At 39.6% G+C, this 22,568-nt stretch overlaps 1 protein-coding gene and 1 long non-coding RNA gene across 10 annotated transcripts in view; one reads left to right on the forward strand and one right to left on the reverse strand.

Annotated features, from left to right (window-relative positions):
* Window positions 1–22,568, reverse strand: part of Mga (MAX dimerization protein MGA) — an 86,226-nt gene that overhangs the window by 54,438 nt on the left and 9,220 nt on the right. For 6 of the 9 annotated variants that reach the window (XM_085696440.2, XM_048459934.3, XM_085696439.2 and 3 more), the window contains exons 1-2: window positions 9,359–9,477; window positions 1,530–2,655 (exon numbers count right to left, since the gene is read on the reverse strand). In XM_085696440.2, the coding sequence (XP_085552566.2) occupies window positions 1,530–2,590 (1,061 nt within the window). In that variant the 5' untranslated portion in view covers window positions 2,591–2,655; window positions 9,359–9,477. Of the gene's footprint in view, window positions 1–1,529; window positions 2,656–8,894; window positions 9,069–9,358; window positions 9,478–22,568 lie in introns of those variants that run through there. The other 3 variants (XM_048459930.3, XM_048459929.3, XM_048459932.3) reach the window with 2 other exon arrangements.
* LOC146892592 (uncharacterized) lies at window positions 9,551–21,261 on the forward strand. Its single transcript, XR_015004057.2, has 3 exons — window positions 9,551–10,982; window positions 17,820–17,989; window positions 21,158–21,261. It is a non-coding gene; the product is annotated as an uncharacterized LOC146892592 (long non-coding RNA).

Here is a 22,568-nt window from a genome sequence, read left to right on the forward strand (position 1 = left end):
GAGAGAGAGAGAGAGATTAAAACAATTTTTCTTAAAGACAAGATCTTACTTGTTTCAGGCTGACCTCCTCAAATTTGATATATAGGTGAGAATAACCTTGAACTTCTGATCTTTTTTCCTGCCTTCCCTTTCCAAGTGTCAGGATTATAGACATGTACCACCACGCAGGTTTTTTTGTTGGTTGGTATTTTTGGATCCTATCCTGGAACTAGCTCTTGTAGACCAGGCTGGCCTCGAACTCAAGAGATCCGCCTGCCTCTGCCTCCCGAGTGCTGGAATTAAAGGTGTGCCCTACCACACTGTCCAGCCATGCACAGTTTTTATGTGGGGTTGGAAATCAAACCTAAGGTATGGCCTATAGTGGGTAATCATTCTATCAAAAGAGGTGCATCGAAAGTATTAAAGTACAGTTAAATTATCCACAAGAAATGCTTGCAATCCCTATACTTTTTCTATATACAGGTAATTAAGATAAAACTTAATTCATAAATTAGGCACAATGGATTAAAAACAAAGAATAATACCATAAAATTATAACAATACACTATAATAAGTGTGAATGAGGTCGCCTCTAAAAGTATTTTACTATAGTGAACTCTCTTTTCTTTGTGATAAACTTGGAAAATATCTATGTGATTAGATACATGAGATAAATAACACAAGCACTGTGCCAACAGCATAGGATAATATATAAGACATAAACCAAACACAACTGCAATCCTTCCACAATTCCCTTTCTTATTGAGAAGGATACTAAGTGACTAGTGAGCAGGTAGCATACACAGCATGGATATCCTAGACACTGGAACGCCCATCTCATGCAGGACAGAGCAGGGCAACACAGAACTTCATCATGCTATTCGTCAGTGTACAACTTAAAAATTAATACATCTTTTTGGAAGGAAGTTCAGTACTATATATTACTCAGAACTTTGAACATGTTAAGTACCAATGAGCTACCCTTGATCTGAGAATCTTTCTGTAAATGTTTAAAGGGTTGGTTTTTTTTTTTGGATTTTTTTTTTTTGTTTTTGTTTTTTTTAAAAAATGCTTATGTAAGGGGACGGTAAGAAACAAATCTGCTTTTTAAAAAACAAATCGGGGTGACTGGAAGGTTACCAGTTGTTAAAATCATCTGCTATTCTCCAGAGAACCTACATCATGTGGATCAGGTAGCTCAAAAATAGCTATAACTCCAGCTCAGGGGAATCTACCCTCTCCTGGCCTACACAGGTACCCATACATACACATTTAGCATATACAGCACATATAGCACATACATATACATTTAAAAAAAATAAAAATCAGTCAGGCAGTAGTAGCGCATGCCTTTTATTACCAGCACCCAGGAAGCAGAGGCAGGCAGATCTCTGTAGACAGCCTGGTGTCTAGGACAAGTTAGGGCTACATAAAGAAACTTTCTTAGAAAACCACATGATGTAAAAGGGAACACCAATTCCCTAAAGCTGTCCTTTGACCCATACACACACATACAACACTAAATAAACATAAGAAAAACTATGACTCACCTTTCAGAAATTTCATGCTTCAGTTGAGGAACTTCAAGGGCAGAATCAGAACTCACAAAACCAAGAAAGTCTTGTTTTACATTATGGAGTGGCTTCTCCAAGCCTAGGCCTGATGTTTCATGACCCTTTAACACAGGATCAAAATCACCTGAATGTATTTCTGATCCCTCACCTTCAGCAAGACGAACACGATGACCAGGAGAACTAGAAACACTATTCCCTTCTTGATCAGAACTATTCCTTTGTTTTCCATCTCTCTGGGGCTTACTGCTCAACCCATCATCCCGAAAGCCTTTGGCAAATGGATTATAATCTATTTTCAACTGGGTAATCTGAATGTTTTGATAAGCTGTTACTGCAAAGAATTCAGTCTGGGGGAAAGTAAAAGTATGAACACCAGGGCCATTTAATTGTATCACTTCTGTAGCCTTTTCTGCAGGCACCAAATGAAGCCTTGGCAGGTAACGGTGCATAGAGTGCAAGATAATATGACCTTCCTGGTCCAGTGTATTGTTGGTAAGTTTGAGTTTATAAAAAGATACTGGCTGATGCATCCAATAATGACCTGTGGAAGGAGATTCTGGATGAATAAAAACTCTTCCCAAAATATGAGGTTCAGCCTTCCCACTGGGTTCCCACCAACGACCATTCCACTTATAACGATGGTTATCCACAGGAGATATGTCCATTACAAGGATATACTTTAAATTTGAATCTAAGCCTGTTATCCAATAACGACAATAAGGAAACATGCGTCTTCCTTGCTTGGTCAGAATCATCTCTGTACTTCGATTATGGAACTCATTCCACATACTGTTGTTATCCAAGGTAACAGTGATTCTTCCCACAGTACAATCAGCTGGAAGGCAAATCTTCCCTTTAGATTTTCCTGGTGATGACACCCTACTAGACAAAGCACAGGTATCTCGATTAGTAACCAAAATTCCTTGATCAGTTTTGCCATTTCCTGGCTGTTTTAGGATGACAAAGAAGGTAGGTGCTGCTCCTGTCACTGTCCCACCATCTTGATTAGCTAATATAATTTGCTGTTTCTCTTCCATGATTCCAGTGAGAAATTCAGTAGTAAGAAACTGTAGTCAACACATAGTCACAAATGCTTCTCATCCTAAAAACAAAAACAAAACAAAACTTTAATCAACTCAGAATTTTGCAAACAAAAACACAACTGTGATGACTGGAACTCTAGCTCATCTTTTAGAGATTTGTCTAGCACTCATGAGGCCTGGGTTCAATTTCCAGCACTGCATAAACCAGGAGTTGGTGGTGTAGGCCTGTACTCTCAGCACACTTGGGAGATGGAGAGAGAAAGAACACAAGTTCATAGTCCATGCTTGTCCAGCACTTGTCCATGTTCCAGTAAATAAAGCCCTGCCCAAGCTACTTAAAACTCAGTGGAGGCCAGTGAGATGGCTCAGCAGGAAAAGGCACTGGTCAGACAAGCCTGTTGATCTGAGTTCAACCCCTGAACCTTACATGAAAATGAAGAGAAAAAATGGATTCCAAAATTTTACTTATGTCTTTAATCTCCATGTTCATCAGTAGGCATGCAGATCCACACAAACATACAATAACCATTTATTTTAAAACTTTAAATTCGCTGAGTTACAAAAAAAAAAGACAAAAAACACTGAACTTGAGAAAACGGGTTTAGACTGCAGAGGGGTGGAGAGGAAGAGAGAAAAAAAAGGGTAATGAGTAGAAGTAAAATGATTTAAGATCTGCTGGGTGGTGGTGGCACATGACTTTAATCCAACACTCGAAGGCAGAGGCAGGCGGATCTCTCTGAGTTCAAGGCCAGCCTGGTCTATAGAGCGAGTTCTAGGACAGATTCCAAAGCTACAGAGAAACTGTCTCAAACAAACAAACAAACATTAATCCTCCTCTGCCTGGCTCTCAAGTACTGGGATTATTACAGGCCTAGGCCACTACACACAGTTATCCTAATCATTTCTATCATTTTTGTAAACTAATTTTAATCTAACTAGTTAAAAATTATTTATATCCTATCTCTCAAAAAAATAACCCTGTAATCTTATACAAACTAAAATTATGCATTCGTTTTAGAAAAACTATATATAAACTGGTGTGGTTCTCATGATATCCTAGCACTTAGAAGGTTAAGGCTGGCCAAGCAGTGGTGGCACATTTAACCAAAAAAGGTTAAGGCAGGAAGATTACTTAAGACCAAGGGCAGTTGGGCTACTAAACAGTCAGAGAAGCTCTTAGGTACAGAAAATGGCTGTTCTCTTTGTCAGAAATCTAGCTTAAACTTCTATTTGCTTTCAAATAAAACTTCTTTCTACTTCAAAAAGGCTCAGTTGGGAGAGTAGCCACCTAGTAAACCAACAAAAAGGCCTGAGCATCGTGGCTTGGCGCATGCTTATAATCCTAGCACTAGTGAGATGGAAACTAGAGAATCAGAGTTCAAAGTCATCCTGAACTATGTGAGATCCTGTCTCAAAAAACAAAACAAGCAACAACAAAATAAACTAAACTAAAGGGAGAGAGGAGAATGAAAGGGAAAAAAATAAATGCATAAAATGAAATAATTTGCATTTTAAAAAGGAATGGTTATGAAATAATTTACAAAAAGATTCAGTTACATCAAGTTCTTTGGGGATGGGTGAAAATTTTAATTTTCATTCCCATTGCAAAGAGAAACTGCAGAATTAACTTATTAGCTGTGTTGGGAGTTGAACGCAGGGCATCAAGTATCCCCAGAAAGTGCTCTAACATGAACTATATACACAATCCCAGAATTAATTCTTTATACGGCACTGACATGACTTCATAAATATCATATCCAGCTAGTTCTAGAGCGGTAATTCTCAACCAGTGGGTCACAACCCCTTTGGAGTTGCCTAAAACCATCATAAAACATAGATATTACAGTTACGAAGTTATGTGGTTGGGGGTCAACCACAACATAAGGAATTGTATTAAAGGGTTATAGCATTAGGAAGACTGAGAACCACTGTTCTAGAGAGATCCAATCTTGGCCTCACCAGAGCTCCAATTACAGATAGGCTATCATGCTCACCTGGCTTTTTATTTGGGTAATGAGGACAAGAACTCCAGTTCTCACACTTAAGTGCTTCGTCTCTCCAGGTCCTGGTGCCCATTTAAACCATGAATTTTATGTTAGGTGAAGTATAGCTCAAAAGTTACTAAAAGCAGCACATGGTGGCACATGCCTTTATTCTCAGAACATGGAAGCAGAGGCAGGAGGATCTCTGTGAGTTTGAGCCCAACTTGATCTATATAGAGTGTTCCAAGACAGCCAGGACTAAGTAGATAGACTGTTTCCAAAAACAAAATGTTATAGCCAGACTTGATGGCTCACACCTATAATCACAGCAATCAGAAGGTTGCTAAGGCAAAAGGATTGCCATGAGATGAGATCAGGATAAAAGGGGCTGCAGGATGTGAAGGGAAAGGTATCGTGGAAGTCAGGAGCCAAAGAATAACACACATCAAACAAACAAAAGATTTACTGAGGAAATACTGGAGGGTGGGGCTACTTCTGCTCCACCAAGAAGCAACTGAGCTGGAGGCAGGCTTTATATAAAGTTTCCTAGGAGCGGAGTTTTCCAGATGGCCTGATTTTGGGCTTCTTTTACTCTGAGGAGCAGGGCTTGGCCTCCACCATCTCAAGGAGCTGGGTCCTGTTATGGTTTTCTATGGCACGGATAGGCATAGCCTGGCAGTTAGTTGGAGGTCATCAGGGGCAGGGCCTGGTCACTTCCAGCTCAAGGGACTTAGGAAGAGGGGATCTAGTTCTTTTTTTTTTAATATTTATTTATTTATTTATTATGTATACAATATTCTGTCTGTGTGTATGCCTGCAGGCCAGAAGAGGGCACCAGACCCCATTCCAGATGGTTGTGAGCCACCATGTGGTTGCTGGGAATTGAACTCAGGACCTTTGGAAGAGCAGGCAATGATTTTAACCTCTGAGCCATCTCTCCAGCCCCTGGGATCTAGTTCTTAATACTAAAGTACTAACATCCATGAGAAAAGATAAACTCTTCTAGCTTGGAGTAGTTTTTGTTTAATCTTGATGTATGTTTGTTGGTTTGTTTTAGACAAGGTCCCACTATTAGCTAGGCTGACCTGGGATGCACTCTTCAGAAACACATTGGGCTCTGGAGTCCTAGGATTCAAATAACTTTAGTATGTGGATGTTTATTTTATAGTGCTAGGAATTAAAACCCATGGCCTAAAATAGGTAAGAATTAAAAAAAAAATTTCTAAAACTGCCTTAAGATTTTATCCATAAGGATAACTAATTTTCTAAAACTAGTATTTTTAGACCTTACCTATCACAAATTGACAAAACAAAAAGTTTCACAAGTCACCTGGTAAGTCAAGCTTAGAGAACTCACCAAAAGTTATACACCATAGTAGAAATAACTATGTTTAGCTTTTTCTTTGCCTAAATAGTTAAATGCTAAAAACTCAAATTGGAGAGATGTAACTCAGTCAACAGAGTGCTTATCTAGTATACAAAAAGTCAATGCCCAGCACCACATTAAGAAAAAAAGGGGGGGAAGGAAGGAATCAGCCAGGTGGTAGTAACTCACACCTTTAATTCCTTGAATTTGCCATACATAAGACCTGTCTGCCCCATTCCTCCCAACAAAGAAAAAACTCAAATTGCCTATTTCAGCTTTGCACACAGGCATCTAACAAAAACGTGAAAATAACACATGAAAACCATGAAAAGTCAGAACTTGCAGACTTGCATAAAATCTTTTTTAAAAAAAAAAAAAACCGGGGCTGGAGATACGGCTCAGTGGTTAAGAGCACTGACTGCTCTTCCAGAGGACCCGGGTTCAATTCCCAGCACCCACATGGCAGCTCACAACTGTCTGAAGATCCAGTTGCAGGGGATCTGACACATTCACACCAATGCACATAAAATAAAGTTAAATAAACCAGAAAAATATTTAAAAAAAAAAAACCAAAAAAACCTAAACCTAAACCAGGCAGTGGTGGCACATGCCTTTAAGCTTAGTATTTGGGAGGCAGAGGCAGGCAGATCTGTGAGTTCAAGGCCAGCCTGGTCTACAAGAGCTAGTTCCAGAACAGACTCCAAAGCTATCAAGAAATCCTGTCTTGGAAAACACAAAAAAAAAAAAAAAGGAAGAAAAAGAAAAAGAAAAAAAAAAAACGAAACCTAGCAATTTATTCCATCAGTTAACCAAAATACATAAAATCGAAGAGCCAATTTATGGCCCCAAATTATCAGGAACTTGAGATACAATGGCTACAATTAAAAACAGGATTCCCTTGTAGTGATGGTAACTGAACCCAGCCTTGGATTTTCACATGATATGCACCTGGAATACCACTGAACTATATTGTCAGCCCTATATTTGATTTTTCTCATCTACAGCTCGTCAATTGGTGAACATGCTGTTTCACACTTATGAAGACCACTCTAAAGTCTAAGATAGCCATACATGTCCATTGCAAAAATCAAATGTACTTTAATCAGGAAAAGGAAGAAAAAAAAAAAAAACCTCCTTTCCAGCAATACTGGAATACTCTGTTATTTTGCGCTCTTAAAAGTTTTAACAAAGAACACAAGTCTGTGGTGCGTATCTTTGATCTCAGCACTGGAGAGACAGGCAGGATTTCTGAGTTTTAGGTCGGCCTTATCTACTTACATTTTAAAATTCAAAAATATTTGGTTCAGTCTTTTCTCGTCAAGCATTTACCTAGATTAAAGTGCATTAGAAAGGGCCTTGAATTTAGTTGCAAAGGGAAAAATTCTTGGTGATTTTTGATGTTCCTAACTACATACACACACAATCTCTAAGGTATGTGGTTTAAAACAGTGTAGCAAAGAGCATCAAATGTAACAAACTCAGAGTACCAATTTTTTTCATCCAGTGGTCTTTGGTAAATTCTTACTATAATTGTGACCCTGATACAACCCACAAAACACACTATGTAGCAATTTAATGATTTACATACTGTATCAAAAAAATTTAACTACACAAAGTCAAAATTCCAAGTCAATTTATTACTTTTAAAACACAAATTTCAAGAGATGGCCAGCAACATTTCTGAATGTTACCCTTTTAAACAATAAATTACAATATTATGTATGGCAGGTTCACTACGATGTTTGTTCCTTAAATTAAACCGCATTTTGAAACTTAAATTTTATTAAATATCTCCATTTCTTGGTATCAATCTAAAACAATTCAGGCTAGTAAGCTTTTAGGTGCCTACGAACTACTAAGTAGAATCTGAAAAACCTTTACAGCAGAAACAGAGAATTTGAAAGAAATATGCCAAAGCACCAAGAGAACTAAATTTCCTTTATGTTGTAGTTAAGGGGACCCAACTCACTACCTGCGAATTTAAAAAACAAACAAGCAAACAAAAAAAGCCCCAATTATTTCGCTTTTCAACTACATAAGGCTGCTAGGCAGAAACGTGAAAAAAAAAAGTCTCAAAAAAACTCTTATGGGGGTATAATCCTAAGGATCACGTGCAGCCAGGCGGAACCCTGTGGTCCTAGGGCTGTTCAGTCGCTTTCGGTTACCTTGGAGACTACACAAGGAGTCACCCGGCCAGCTCATTTCCCAGCAGCCGTCACGCCGGCACCTTAACTGCAGCCTTGCTGCGGCGTCGTGCCCGAAAGGAAAGCAGGTCTGGCAGGGATTACTAGACACTAGGCCACTTAAGGTTGGCAAGCTCAAGACGCAAAGGCTGAGCATAAATGGCCCCTAATGTCTCAAGATCCACGTGTCGGATCCGGCGGCGAACAAGAGTGGGTCCCCCTAAGACGGAGATTCTCCCGTTCTACCAATCAAGTCACCCTCCTTTTCACTCTCCACCCATCCCTGCTTCCATCATTTTGCCGGAGGAAAGGAACATTTCCGGAGAACGAAAGTGAAGGTAAAAAACTTCACAGCAATGCAATACACTCTGCTAACGATTTCTCCAGTTCGAAAAGACTCCCAACTTCTCTACATAATCTTCGAACACAGATTCCCCAATTTAGTGGTGGCAAGCTTACTAAGGCCCCTGCTCACCTTACAAGACACAACCTACTTGAAAATTCAACAGAAAGGGGAAATTCTATTAACAGAAAACCAGTCAAGGCTGCCCACAGAGAAAAAGAAAACACCTGCTCTTCCCCCACCTGTTTTCTCCACCTCCGATTTGCACTAACAAATCACAGGTCCTTTGTTTACAAAGTTCTCATTCCCATTCAACTCACTCAACGCCCCCTCCCCATTAAATTCGTGGTCTTGCCTTCATTTGACCTAAAATTAAAACGCTGGGGGACGTTTGTATAGGTGTCAAAAAACAACATCAAGTTACTTAGAGAAATCGACGTGGGTTGTTTCCCTCGGAGAGTTGAAACCCCGAGAGCTGAACTCTAAAACTCGAGCTTATTCAGCACAGGTTTAGATTCTACAGCCATGCTAAAAATCGTCACTCGGAACGTGCCATGCTGTTCAACACCCCACGCACGCGAGGGCAGGACCGTGCCATGGGCACTTCTCACCCCGCCCGCCTCGTGGCCACGGTCTCCGGCGTCGATGTTCCTAGTTAGTTCTCGGATCGACTCGGAAGTGCGGTCTGGGAGGAGCGCGAGATGACATGCGCAACTCACTCAAGGGACCAAACGCTGCATCGCGCAGGGCCAAGCCAGGCCCAGGCGTGCGAAGCTCTCTCTGCGGAACGCTAGTCAAGCCATTCAAATACACAAGTGGTTTAAACTCTCAAAAACTCCAATCGGGCCACTACTGAAGCGATGCCCTCCACCCAGGCCCGAGAGTTACCGTGCGGGGCGTGGTCGGCCTCACCCCGAGTCCTTCATATCCCTCTAGGGGCGGGTTAATCTGAAGGGTTCGCACACCCTGTGTCCGCTTCAGCTGAAGAGCTTGCGTACGCACCGGACGTCGACGTCACCGCGCACGCGCTCCTACCCGCTTGGAGCCCCCCGCGCAGGCGCAAAGGAAGGCGCGAGCAGCACCTCTTCACCCCTCCCCCAACATCAGAAAGCCAAACGGCCCGGAGCAGCGTCAAGACCCTTGGGATCCGCCCCCGGAGCCAAAGCGGCAGCCTTTTCACGTCTTAGAAACCAAGAAAGAGCTACTGAAGCTTCCAGAATCAAAAAAGGCGAGGCAGGAGAGAGGTACCCAATACCTTCAACCTTGTACTCGAAGCCTTCGTGAAAATTCTGAAACCACAGCCCACCGGGCCTTTCTCAACTAGACTTTTGAGCCTTTCTCAGGGGATCCTCAATGGTCCCGCCCTGCCGTACCCGGCCCCACCCACACAGGGCTTTGTAGGCCCACCCTGGCTTCACAAGTCCATCAAAAAAGAATCTGAGGACCTACTGTACAAAGTACTGAGGGGTTGGAAAGCGCCAAAGCACTGGAAAACTATGAAGCAAACACCATGTAAGAAGAGTAAGCAATTTTCCAATATTCACCAACAAAGAACGCTGGGAAAATAAGAGAAAGCTTCCCTGAGAGCAGAGAATGGAAGCTTATGCCTGTAATCACAACACTGAAGCTAAGGCAGGAGGATTGCTGCGAGTTCGAGGCTAAACTGAATTCCATAGTGAGTTCCAGTTCCAGGACAGCTTAGCCTGCTGAGACACCCTGTCGAAATGAAAAACAAAGGAAAGAGAAGTTCGCTAAAGGATGGAGAGCTGCCACTAAACTGCTGATACCAAGATGAAAGATGTCTTAAAAACAATTTGCCTGAGAGCTTTATCTAATATATAGAGACTTGATCCTGTGTACTTTTTGTTTCTTCAAGGCACTGAAGCTTTAAAATGCAAAGAAAACATTAACCAAGTATATCAGACTGTTGCAAAACTAGGTCAAAGAACAATATTTCTCAACCAAACATCAAAAATTTTAGTTTTCTTTCTCTACTACTTACTACTTTCATACTGCTAATCCACCAGTAAATAATGGTTGAAGTGATTGGGGGTACAACGAATTGAGTAGGAAGACAGAAACTGCAGTCCACATTCCTAAACTTTTCACTCTTAAAAGAACTGGGAGATAATAGGAAAAGTTATTCTGTGCTAGAGACAATACAAACAAACTTGAGAAAAAAAAAATACAAGACTGTAAGGATAGAGCCAAGAGGATTGATTTGACTTGCTTCTTTTCACTTAGCTCTTCCTGAGAAGACATGCAATACATAGACAGAAATTGCTTATTCTAATCAAGTCCAGAACTAAAGTTTACAGACTTCTGAAATCATTCTGAAAACCATGATTCAAGATCTTAAGCAGAACTGAAAAAAACAACCGTTTCCTTAAGATGTTCCTCTTAGACTTCAAGAGCCAAAATGCCTTCTCAAGGGTTGGGATGTTTCCTCAAAAATTCCATTTCCTGAGACTAAAACTTGAGTTTATTTAGTATTAAAATGTCTACCCCTAAGGTATGAATGACTTCATAGCACCTCCAAAAAGACAACCCTAATAACCTCTCTAATTGGAAACTCAATGAGAACAACATGCATAGAAGAGGGCCATGGAAATGCTCTTTGGTGCTCTTTCCCTGCTCCCGGCAAACATGAAATGCCACATTTCAACAACTTTCAACAATTGCTTACTGATTTTCACTTATAAGACTCATTGGTTTTCTGAGCATAATTTTTTGCCAAAATCCTAAGTATGTTTGTTCTGACATTCTGGGCTTTCTTCTTTTCTCTGAAGACCGCTCCCACCATTTCTAGAGCTTCTTGCACACCACTATTGCTGACTCTGACTCAAAAGGCATGACTTTCTTACACTCCCTCCAACTAACAAGATTTACAGCTTGCTCATCCTGTTTCTTTCTCTCTCTCTCTCTTTCTCTCTCTCTCTCTCCCTCTCCCCTAATGAAATGATCCTTCAGGTTATTTTTTCTTTCTTTCTTTCTTTTGGGGGGGTGGGAAGAGTTACTCTGTGTGTAGCCCTGTCTGTTCTGGAACTAGATTTATAGACTAGGCTAGCCTCAAACTCACAGGACTAAAGGCATGTGACACTACCATCTGGCCAGGCTAATTTTTTTTAATTAATAAAACATTTTCAAGAGGCAACACTAGATGATCTAATGGGTCACTACCCACAAGTTTTCAGAGTGGAGTCTACTTAACCTATAAATGTTGAAAGTTAGGGTCTGAGAGTTCTCTGAAAATTGTGTTTTTATATACTAACCTACAATTAATAATACAGCCATACCTATTTCAGTGATTTAGTTTGGATTTACCAAGTAACTATTTTGCTTAAAACAGGGTTTCATATATCCCTGACTGGCTTCAAACTTACATACTCAAGGCCAACTTTTCACTTCTGACCCAATTGGCTCCACGTCCAGGTACAAACAGATGCTACTGACAAATTTGGTTTATGTATGCTAAGCAATCACTCTACCAATTGTGCTATATTCCAGTGACCAAGTGACACGATTATTTTGGTTTTTTGGTTTGTTTGTTGTGGGGTTTTGTTGTTTTGTTTTAGGGTTTTCTATTTGTATTTTGATTTTTTTTTTTTTGTTTTTGTTTTTCAAGGCAGGGTTTCTCTGTGTAGTCTTGGCTGTCCTGGAACTAGCTCTATAGACCAGGCTGGCCTCGAACTCACAAAGATCCGCCTGCCTCTGCCTCCTGAGTGCCGGGATTAAAGATGTGAGCCACCACTGCCCAGCTGTTGTGTTTTTTATATTGCTCTTTCAAGTAATTGCATAAATGGTTACATTCTACTTTCAATGCAGTATTCTTCAAATTGTATTTAGTTATATTCTATTTTCCTTTAAAGTCCATCCTTGGCCAAATGTGATGGTACATACCTTTAATTCTGCACTTAGATGAGGAGGCAGGTGGCTCTCTGTGAATCTGAAGCTAGCCTGAGCTACATACTGACAACCTTAGCTCCACAGAGAGACTTTCTCTCAAAAACCAAGGGCAGGGGGGAGGCGCAGAAGTTAATTAGCCAGAAATGATGGTGCATGCTTATAATCCTAGCATTCAGGAAGATCATCAACTGCCAAATAAGCCAGGTCAGCATGAACTACACCTATCTCCAGAAGAAAGGAAGAAAAGGAAAAATACAGCAGTGGTAGAGTACTTTAAAAGTATATGCACAAAGCCCTAGGTTCAGTCTCTAAAAATCTAAAAGCTACAACCATATGCATTTCACAGTGAGATTAGAGTGGGGAGGAGTTTAAAAAAAAAAAAGAAAGAAATTCTTACAACAAAAGTTTCAAAATGCCAAGCCAGGACTGCATTGAATATAGCACAGTGCCAACCTAACCACTAAAGCTGATGCTAGGCTTCATCTATCTTACTGGAATTTTCAACTTGTTTCTCATTGTTCACCTTGTTCATTCAAGCCTAACTCACATGATCTTTGCAGACAGGTATTTAGAAATTATGATCAGGCACATAGCACCCTCCCCAAATAACTATGATTTGGTCTTCTGAAAAAAAAAATAGCACAAAACAAACCCAGAATGGGATATAAATCATCTTGCCAAGAAATCAATAGTCAGCTTCTTCTCAGAACAATAATGTCTAGGTAAGGAAACACTCCAATCCAGAACAAATAGCACTTGTAAAATTAATACATTACTAAGTATCAAGAGGGAAGCTGGGCGGTGGTGGCACACACCTTTAAACCGAGCACTCAGGAGGCAGAGGCAGGCAGATCTCTAAGAGACACTCAAAAGATGGTAATAACCTTTATACTGATACTTTTGTAAAGTATAGAAAAGGTAGTACAGCGAAGTCACCAAATTGTTCCATATGTAAGATAACTTGGTTCCAAGGTGGCTCTCCACCTTCCACCTCCCACATGCTAGAATTACAAACCTGAACACCACACCTAGTTTATACAGCATTGGGAATCAAACCCAGGGCTTTCTGTGTGCTGGGCAAACACTCTACAAACAGATTCTCATCACCAACTTCCCCCTCCACACCCAATTTTGTTTTTGAGGCTGGCTTTGAAATTGTCATTTTTGTGCTTCTGCCTCCAGAGTGCTGATATTACACATGTAAACCACCATGATTGGCTGAGATTTTAAGATGTATTACAATACATATGGGACAACACTTCATTCTACAACATGCTCTAGGTCATCTTAGTTAAAAAATAAAGAGGCTAAATATAATTAAGCACATCTTTAATCCCAGTACTAGGGAAGCAGATGTACGGTCAATCTTTCTGAGTTTGAACATTGAGTTTCAGCTAGTTAGGTTTACACATAAGAGAGATCCTGTGTGTGTGGTGGGTGAGGGAGGAATAAAATCACTGTCTTGGTTTTCTCTGGTCATCAAGTTGAAACAACCTCGAGTTATATGAATCTCTCATTTGAGAGATTGTCTAGCTCAGATTGCCTTGTGGACCTGTCTGGGGAGAATTGTCTTGATGGTGATTTGATATAAGAGAGCCAGACCACCGTGAGAGGAACCAGCCCTAGGTAGATAGTTCTGTATCAGAAAGCTAACTAAAAGCAAGATAGTGGTGGCACACGCTTTGAGGAAGGCAGAGGCAGGCAGATCTCTGAGTTCAAAGCCAGCCTGGTCTACAGAATGAGTTACAAGACAGTCAGGGCTACACAAAAAAACCCGCTGTATAGGGGGTGGGGGAATGAAGGGAGGCGAAAAGAAAAAAAAGAAGGCTAACTAAGCATGGACCTATGAGTGTTCAGTAAGCTGCATTTCCTCCATGTTTCTGCTTTAAATTCCTGCTTGAAGTCCTGTCCTGAATTTAAACAAAGATGGACTTATAAGCTGTAGGCTAAAATAAACCCATTCCTACTCTAAGTTGCTTTTAGAGTGTTTAGTCACAGCAACAGATGCAAAGTAAAAAATATTAATTTTAATTATTAGTTTAATTAATTAAATAAAATCACTTAAATACTTGTTAAGTACTAATTACATGTTAGAGAATAAAGCATAGGTAAAAGAGTAAATAAAAGCAAGAACCCTCAAGAGTAGATACATGAACGCAAAGTCATAGTTTACAGAGTTCAAAAAAACTTTGGGGGGGGCACAATAAGAAAACAGAGAATATACAGAATCTAAAGACACTACAAAAAGGATTCCCAGTGGGTATTTTTGTTGTTGTGTTTATTTTTCTGAGAAAGGGTCTCATGTAGCCAGGCTGACAGTAGTGATATTTTGTTTGTGTTTTAACAAAGCTTGCCTGAAGATCAGCCAAATAGAGGTCAGGAAGTGGTGGCACACACCTTTAATCCCAGGACTGAGGAGACAGAGGCAGACAGAGAGCTCTATAAATTCAAGGCCACCCTGGGCTACACAAGATTGAATCTGTCTAAAAGAGTAACAGAGCTCACAGAAAGGAAATCCCAGCATTTGGGATCACATGCACTAGGGAGGTGGAGACAGGAGTGATACAGCTGAGCAGGGAGAGTAATATAAGGCGGGTGGAAACAAAAGCTCAGTGCAGTCTGAGGATCACCCTGCAGTCTGAGGATGCAATCTAAGGAGACAGTGTGAGTACAGGATCACCCCTTCAGTCTGAGCACTGGTAGAGGTAAAAGGTCTCTCTAGTGGCTGGCCACACTGCTTCTCTGATTTTCAGCATTAACCCCTATATCCGACTCTGGGTTTTTATCATTAATACCAACTAGAATTTGTGCTACAACTGACCTCAAACTCATAATTACCCTGTTTTGTCCTCCTGAGCACTAGGATCAGAGGCATGAACAACAACCATCACGTGTACCATCTACAAAATCAATAAACAGAAAAACAGTAAATGATCCAAAATTTGGAAATAGGATTTTCTCTATAAAATAAAAGGCCTTTGGGGAAAAAGAAGATTGGTGCTGGAAAGATAACTCAACTGTTAAGAGCACTGCTGCTCTTGCAGAGAACTCAGGATGCAGTTCCTAGCATGGTTCTAGGGTAGCCGGTATACCTCTGCAGGCACCAGGTGTGCACACAGTACGTTTAAAAACTGCAGTGTGTATACATTCACATAAAATAAAAATGTTTTTAAATGAAAAAACACTTCAAAATATCAGACATGTTGGTGCATGCCTTTGATCCCAGCATTCAGGAAGCAGAGGCAGGCAGATCTCTGTGAGTTTAAGGCCAGCCCGGTCTACATAATGAATTCCAAGATAACTAGGGCTATGTAGAGACCTTGTCTCAAAAACAAAACAAAGAAATAAAAAGACTTTAAAATGTTATTAGCATACAAAACAATATATTTCATTACGAAATTTTCATACGCATATATCATTGTATCTTGTTCACATTTACATACACAAGAATAAACCATGGGCTAGCAATGTGATACATGCCTATAATTCTAGCACTTGAGAGCAGAGGTAGAAGGATCAAGTTCAGGATCATCCTTAGCTACATAGAGAGAACCTCTGTCTTAAAATAATAAAACACTTAAACAGAGATAAATGCAACAAGAAAGTCTGACACAAGGTAGATTATCAAATTCACTAAACAGGGAAGCAGATTATGTGCTGATAACTTCCCTATGAAATGGGCCTAAGCACTTGAACAATATAATATTATGTCTTGAAGTCCATGAAGCTCATGATATAAATTCACCTATCCAAACATTTAGATTATACTCTATACTGTTAAATATTTGTTAGAGGTATAAAAAAGAAAAACTAGCTGAGCTGTGGTAGCACACGCCTTTAATTCCAGCACTTGGAAAGCAGAGGCAGGTGGGTCCCTTAAGTTTGAGGCCAGCCTGGTCTACAGAGTGACTTCCGGGACAGTGAGGGTTACACAGAGAAACCCTGTCTCAAAATAACAAAAATAAAAATAGTAATAATAAATAAAAACCTATAAAAACTTAATGGAGGGAGGAATTACCCTGGAGTTATTACTAAGGCTATTTTAATAGTAAAAGTCTTCAAATGTTAAGCACGTAAGGAAAAAAATAGAAAAAAAAACTTATACAAAGGAACATGATGCAAATAAACAGAGGATACCTTAATCCCTTAAATCAAGCATTTACTGAGAATGTAGCATGTATAAATCCTGAAAAACAAAGACATGATCTCTGCCCCCAGTAGCTTGCAATCACTGATCATACAATTTATTATAATCAATAATCATTAGTAACAGCAAAGACTAAAGAATGCTACTGGTTTTCTCTGCTGAATGTAAAGGAAGCACAAAGGATAATAAAATAGGACTAAGAGTACATAGAATTCCAAGAAAGCTGGGGATGCAGCTCATTAGTAGATAGTTTGCCTAGCATACACAGAACCCAAGATTTGATTCCTAGTGTCACATAAACCAGGCATGGTGGGGCAAGCCAATAATATCAGCAATCAGAAGGTGGAAACAAGAGGATCAGAAATTCAAGGTCTTACTTGGTTACATCAAAGCCAGTCTCAAATATTTATGAGGACCTGTTCTCAAAATAAAAAGAGAAATAGGAGAGATGGCTCAGGAATTAAGAGTACTTGCTGCTCTTGTAAAGGACCCAGTTTCTGTTTCCAGCACCCACATGGTTATTTTAATAGTAGCTCACAACTGTAACTCTAGTACCAAGTAATCTAGTGCCTCCTTCCGAACCTTGAGAGCACCAGGCATACACGCTTGTGATATACATACATATACATGCACATGTATGCACAGGCAAAACATTCATACACACAAAATAATAACAAAAATGTGCAAACAACCCCCTGAAAAAAGGATGTAAGACACGCCCCACAAGTTTAGTGCACAAAGCCAGTCTAGGCTCCTGTTGTGTAACAGTTTCCTACCAGGACTGAAACATTTCATCCTGCAAGAAGCCCCTTTAAGCAGAAAAGTAAACAACTCATCATAACATCAGGAAGTCCCTGAAACTAACTAGAAAAAGCCAGGCTCAAAAAGTGAAAAAAAAGAAAAACAAATGTTGAAAACTGTATGACTGTTATGACTGCACTGTTGCAAAAGTTATATATTAAATTCTTTCTTTCAGCTAGGCAATGATGGCCCACATCTTTGGGACGGAGATGGAGGTGGGATTCTATGAGTTTGAGGCCAGTCTACTCTACAGAGTGAATTCCAGAATAGCCAGAGCTATCCAGAGAAACTCTGTCTTGAAAAAAAAACTGCCCAAAATTTCAGGAATATGTCCCAATTTTTTTCTTATTTTTAAGAGAAACTAAAAAACTATGCTAGATTCTATAAATGCTACTAATAGGAAAAAATCATTATTGTTTCCCAAGGCTAGCTTATCTCTTAATAGTACTTGCTTTGTGATGTTTATTTTTCTTATGTTCCTTTTTTTTTTTCCAGACAAGGTCTTACTCTACAGTCCAGGTCGGATGGAACTCACAGCAATCTTCAGCAGCCTCCAAAGTGCTTGGATCACAGGCATGAGTCATTAATGCCCAATTTAACAGCACTACAACAGTAACATCCATATGTACAGATGGTAACCTATATACTTCTAGTTATTTTTCCAGGTATGAGAATGAAAATAAAAAACCAGTTTATTTTTTCTCACTTTACTAAGCAAAATACCAGCAAGATAAACAGCTAAAGATTTTGGGTTAGATTTCATATGATCTTAAATTTTTGGTTTTGTTTTTGAGATAAGGGTCCTGTTGTGTGACAAAACTTTTCCAGGGGAGATACAGCAGACCTCTACTCACCCTAGACAGGGAGTACACAACAGATCAAAGTATGGATACCACCAAAGTCCAATTTGGTGAATGAGTTTTATTGGGGTTACTCACAGGAATATAGGTGAGAGGTTGTAGGAGCAGGTTCGTCAAAAACAAAAACCAGGGCTGGGGATATAACCAACTGGTCAGAATGCTTGTCTAGTATATATACATAAGGCCCTGGGTTCAATCCCCAGAACCAAATAAAACCAAATATATTAGTACACATCAATAATCTCAGCATTAAATTAAAAGGTAGAAGCAGGAGAATCTTAAGTCCAAGGTCAACCTTAGCTATATGGAATTCTGTTCCAAAAAAGGGGTAGAGGGACAGAGAGCAAGATGGTTCAGCAGGCTAAAGTCACTTGCTGACAAACCTTGAGACCTGAGTTCAATCTCCAGAACCTACATAAAGATAGAAAGAAAGAGTGAACTCCTGGGGCTGAAGAGGTAGCTCAGACGGTAAGAGCATCACTACTCTTCTAGAAGACCTGAGTTTAATTCCCAACACCCACATGGCAGTTCACAACTGTCTCATTCCCTCTTCTGCCTTCTATGGGTACGAGGCATACATGTGATGCACAGACATACATGCAGGCAAAGCATCCATACACATAAAAGTAAATGTTTGAAAAAAATGAATGCCACAAAACTGTACTTTAATCTCCATGTATATGGCTTGGCATGTACATCTCTCCTTCCCATAAACACATCACTCATATGTACACACAAATACAATAAAAATTTTAAGAAAGAAACAAGAGCTGGAGATGTAGAGCATTTGCACAGCAGGCACAAGGTCCTGGGTTCAATCTCAAGCACTACAAAATTCAATCGACAAATAGATTTAACCAAATAATTTCATTTATGTAATTATTCATATCTCCCGTAAAGATGTCAGGAAAGAAAACAGAAAAAGTCAGGGTGTGGCCTTCTATCTGAGTTTTTGGCCAGCCTCGTCTATACAGAAAATACACTACACTAGAACAGCCAAGGCTAAAGAAATCCTGTATTTAAAAATCAAAAGCTGACAGAAAAGGTTTGCCCTAGCCAAATCTTCAGTAAAAGCATCATATTCAGAGGATAGTATCCTCAAAAGGAGGAGGAATTATTACAGTATTAATTAAGGAGAATGAGAAAATTCAATATGCTTCTATATAAATATAATCTGAAAAACTTTGTTCTTTTCAAATATATCCCAAATGGCACAAATCTAATTATCTTAAGTTCTTAGTGGCAACATAAACTGCTGGAAGTCGGTGTGCACTGTTTAAAAAGCCAGTTTAAAGACTGAAAAATAACCTGCAGTGTTGAAAAGCTTTCATTTTCAAGACAGAAATACAGTTAACAGTTGGATTTTTTTTTTGTTTTTATTTTTCAAGACAGGGTTTCTCTGTGTAGTCATAGCTGCCCTGGAACTCGCTGGGATGACCAGGCAGGCCTCAAACTCATAGAAACCCACCCAGCACTCAAGTGCTGGGATTAAAGGCATGCCACCACAGGGTTAAAGGCCTGGCCAGCTAAAACTGGAAAAGACTCACAGATGCATACTCCTGATAAGGCCACCTGGTAGGGAAAGGGCACATTTGTAATATAGTGCTCCTTCCAAACACAGTGAACATAACTAAGAAACAAATTTCCATGTAACTACAAACCTCCATTTACCAGTTACAAGGTTCCATTTCCATTTCTTAGAATTCTAAAATCCTCTAGATTTTAAGATTAGTGTTAAGTCAGTGTCAAGGTGACGAAGACATAGTCCCACAGTGCCTCCTTCAACACTCTGAGGAGTTTCCCTCAACTTTTAAGTGCCTTGACTCATGCCAAACCAAATTCATAGCTTTGATACTAAAAGAATTTCAAACTAGCCAGTATAGTAAGTAGAATTAGAAAGTTTACTAAAGATATTTTAATGTTTTATCAATTCTTTGAAGATTCCATATATCATACTCATCTCTTCCCCCATTAAAGACATTTTAGTATTTTCAATATTTATTTAAGTTATTAAATTCAGTTCCAGGGGACCCAGTGCCCTCTTCTGGCCTATAACATCTTGGTGCACATAAACTTACAACATGCTCATACACATAAATAAAAATAAATGAATCAATCTTACTAGGGCATCACCAGTGGTGCCTTAGTGTAGTGTACCTCCTTTCCTTACTGATGGCTTCTGGTGAGATCCTAAAAAACTGCAGGTTTATGGCTGGGAAGAAAGCAGTTGTTGTGGAATTTGCGATCAATGTGGCAAGTCTAGCGATTTGAGCAAGAAACTGTTCTTGTCTGGACTACTTGATGGTATGCTGTATGAACTGGACATGCAGGACCCACAGAAAAGTGACTGCAGAGCTTTCCAAAAGATGGGATGGTCCTTCAGGGTTCCTGCATGAAAGAGTCTGCCAGATATTCTATAGGACACATGAGAAAGCAACTGATGAACTTTGCCATTACAAGGCAGAACAGATCTTCAAATTTCCTGCTTCATAGAAAAGTCTGCTGGATTCTATGGGCCTGTAAGCTGGAGATGGGTGTCCCAACATTACAGAAGAACTTTGGATAACTATCTAGGCAGCAAGATGTCTCTGTCAATTCTAAAACTTTGGAAATTGTTTATAATGCAATTCCTGTTTACTTAGGCAATATTACATCCTTCTTGGGTCTTTGAAGAGTTGAAGACAGATAGTTATAGTTTTCCTTAGTTATGATAAAGAATAAATTAGATATAAAACTTTAGACTTACAAAAGTAAGGATTGATAGAGGTTTTCCTTAATTTTCCAAATATAAAAGGTCTAAATATTGTAACTATAACTCTTGTTTGATAACTGTTTTGTATATGCAATTTTACTATGTTAAAGTTAAAATCTTACTTTTTATTTAGACAGAAAAGGGTAGATAATGTGGGATGTCCTTCTGTAAATGTGTTATTTTTATTGGTTAATGAATAAAGTTGCTTTGGCATATGGCAGGGCAGAATATACATAGACTGGAAGAGATATAGAGAGTGAGTAAGCAGAGTCATGGAGACACCATATAGCTGCTGAAGAAGAAAGATGTCCAGAACTTTACCTGGTAAGTCACAGCATTGTGGCAATACACAGATTAATAGAAATGGGTTAATTTAAGACATAAGAGCTAGCTAAGAATATGCCTAAGCTTTTGGCCAAACAGTGTTGTAATTAGCACAGTTTATGTGTGATTATTTGGGTCCACGCAGTCGGGAAATGAATGAGCAGTCTCAGTTTACAAGACTCTGTCTCAAGGGCTGGAGAGACGGCTCAGAGGTTAAGAGCACTGACTGCTCTTCCAGAGGTCCTGAGTTCAATTCCCAGCAACCACATGGTGGCTCACAACCATCTGTAATGAGATCTGGTGCCCTCTTCTGGTCTGCAGCATAAATGTAAGGAATATGCTGTATACATAATTAATAAATAAATTTTTAAAAATAAATAAATAAAAGACTCTGTCTCAAAAATAAATATAAAATAGATAATCTAAGCTAGGCTGTAATTCCAACACTGGGAAGGCTAAGATCGAAAAATGGTCATGTGTGCACTTGTGTACATGCACACACACACACACACATACACACACACACAAATATGTTTTTTAAAATGTTTATAAGGGGGCTGGAGAGATGGCTCAGTGGTTAAGAGCATTGCCTGCTCTTCCAAAGGTCCTGAGTTCAATTCCCAGCAACCACATGGTGGCTCACAACCATCTGTAATGAGGCCTGGTGCCCTCTTTAGGCATGCATGTAGACAGACTACTGTATACATAATAAATAAATAAATGTTTAAAAAAATGTTTATAATATTTTTAAGTAGAGAAATGCCAAGTTAGCCTCTGTTATACCAATAAGTAATATTCATTGGAGAAAGTTGGAAACTAGTGTAATGTGATAGCAAAACTATGAGCTAGGAAAATAACTCAGTAAAGTGTTTGTCATGAGAGCATGAGGACCTAAGTTTGATTCCTAGTACCCATTTAAAAGAAAGCCAGGTGAAGTGTTTAAATGCCTATAATCCCAGCATCAGGAAAGCAGAGAAAGGAACATCCCTGAAGCTTGCCAGCTGAATCGGTAAGCTCCAAGTTTAGAGTAAAGTGCTTACTGTGCAACCATGAACAACTGAATTTGGATCACCGTCTTTCTTTAAAGAGCCAGATATGTTGCAGAGTAATATCTCTTGTCCTAGAGCAGGGGGAGCAAACACAGGTGGACCCTTCCAAACTGGCCAAAGAGACTGCCCCAATCACTGAGCTGGTTGTGAGCCACCATGTGGTTGTCGGGAATTGAACTCAGAACCTTTGGAAGAGCAGGCAATGCTCTTAACCACTGAGCCATCTCTCCAGCCCAATAAGAGACTTCTAAGTCTTTCA

The sequence above is a fragment of the Myodes glareolus genome, chromosome 10, assembly GCF_982192425.1.
Source record: "Myodes glareolus chromosome 10, mMyoGla1.1, whole genome shotgun sequence".
Classification (NCBI taxonomy): Eukaryota; Metazoa; Chordata; class Mammalia; order Rodentia; family Cricetidae; genus Myodes; species Myodes glareolus.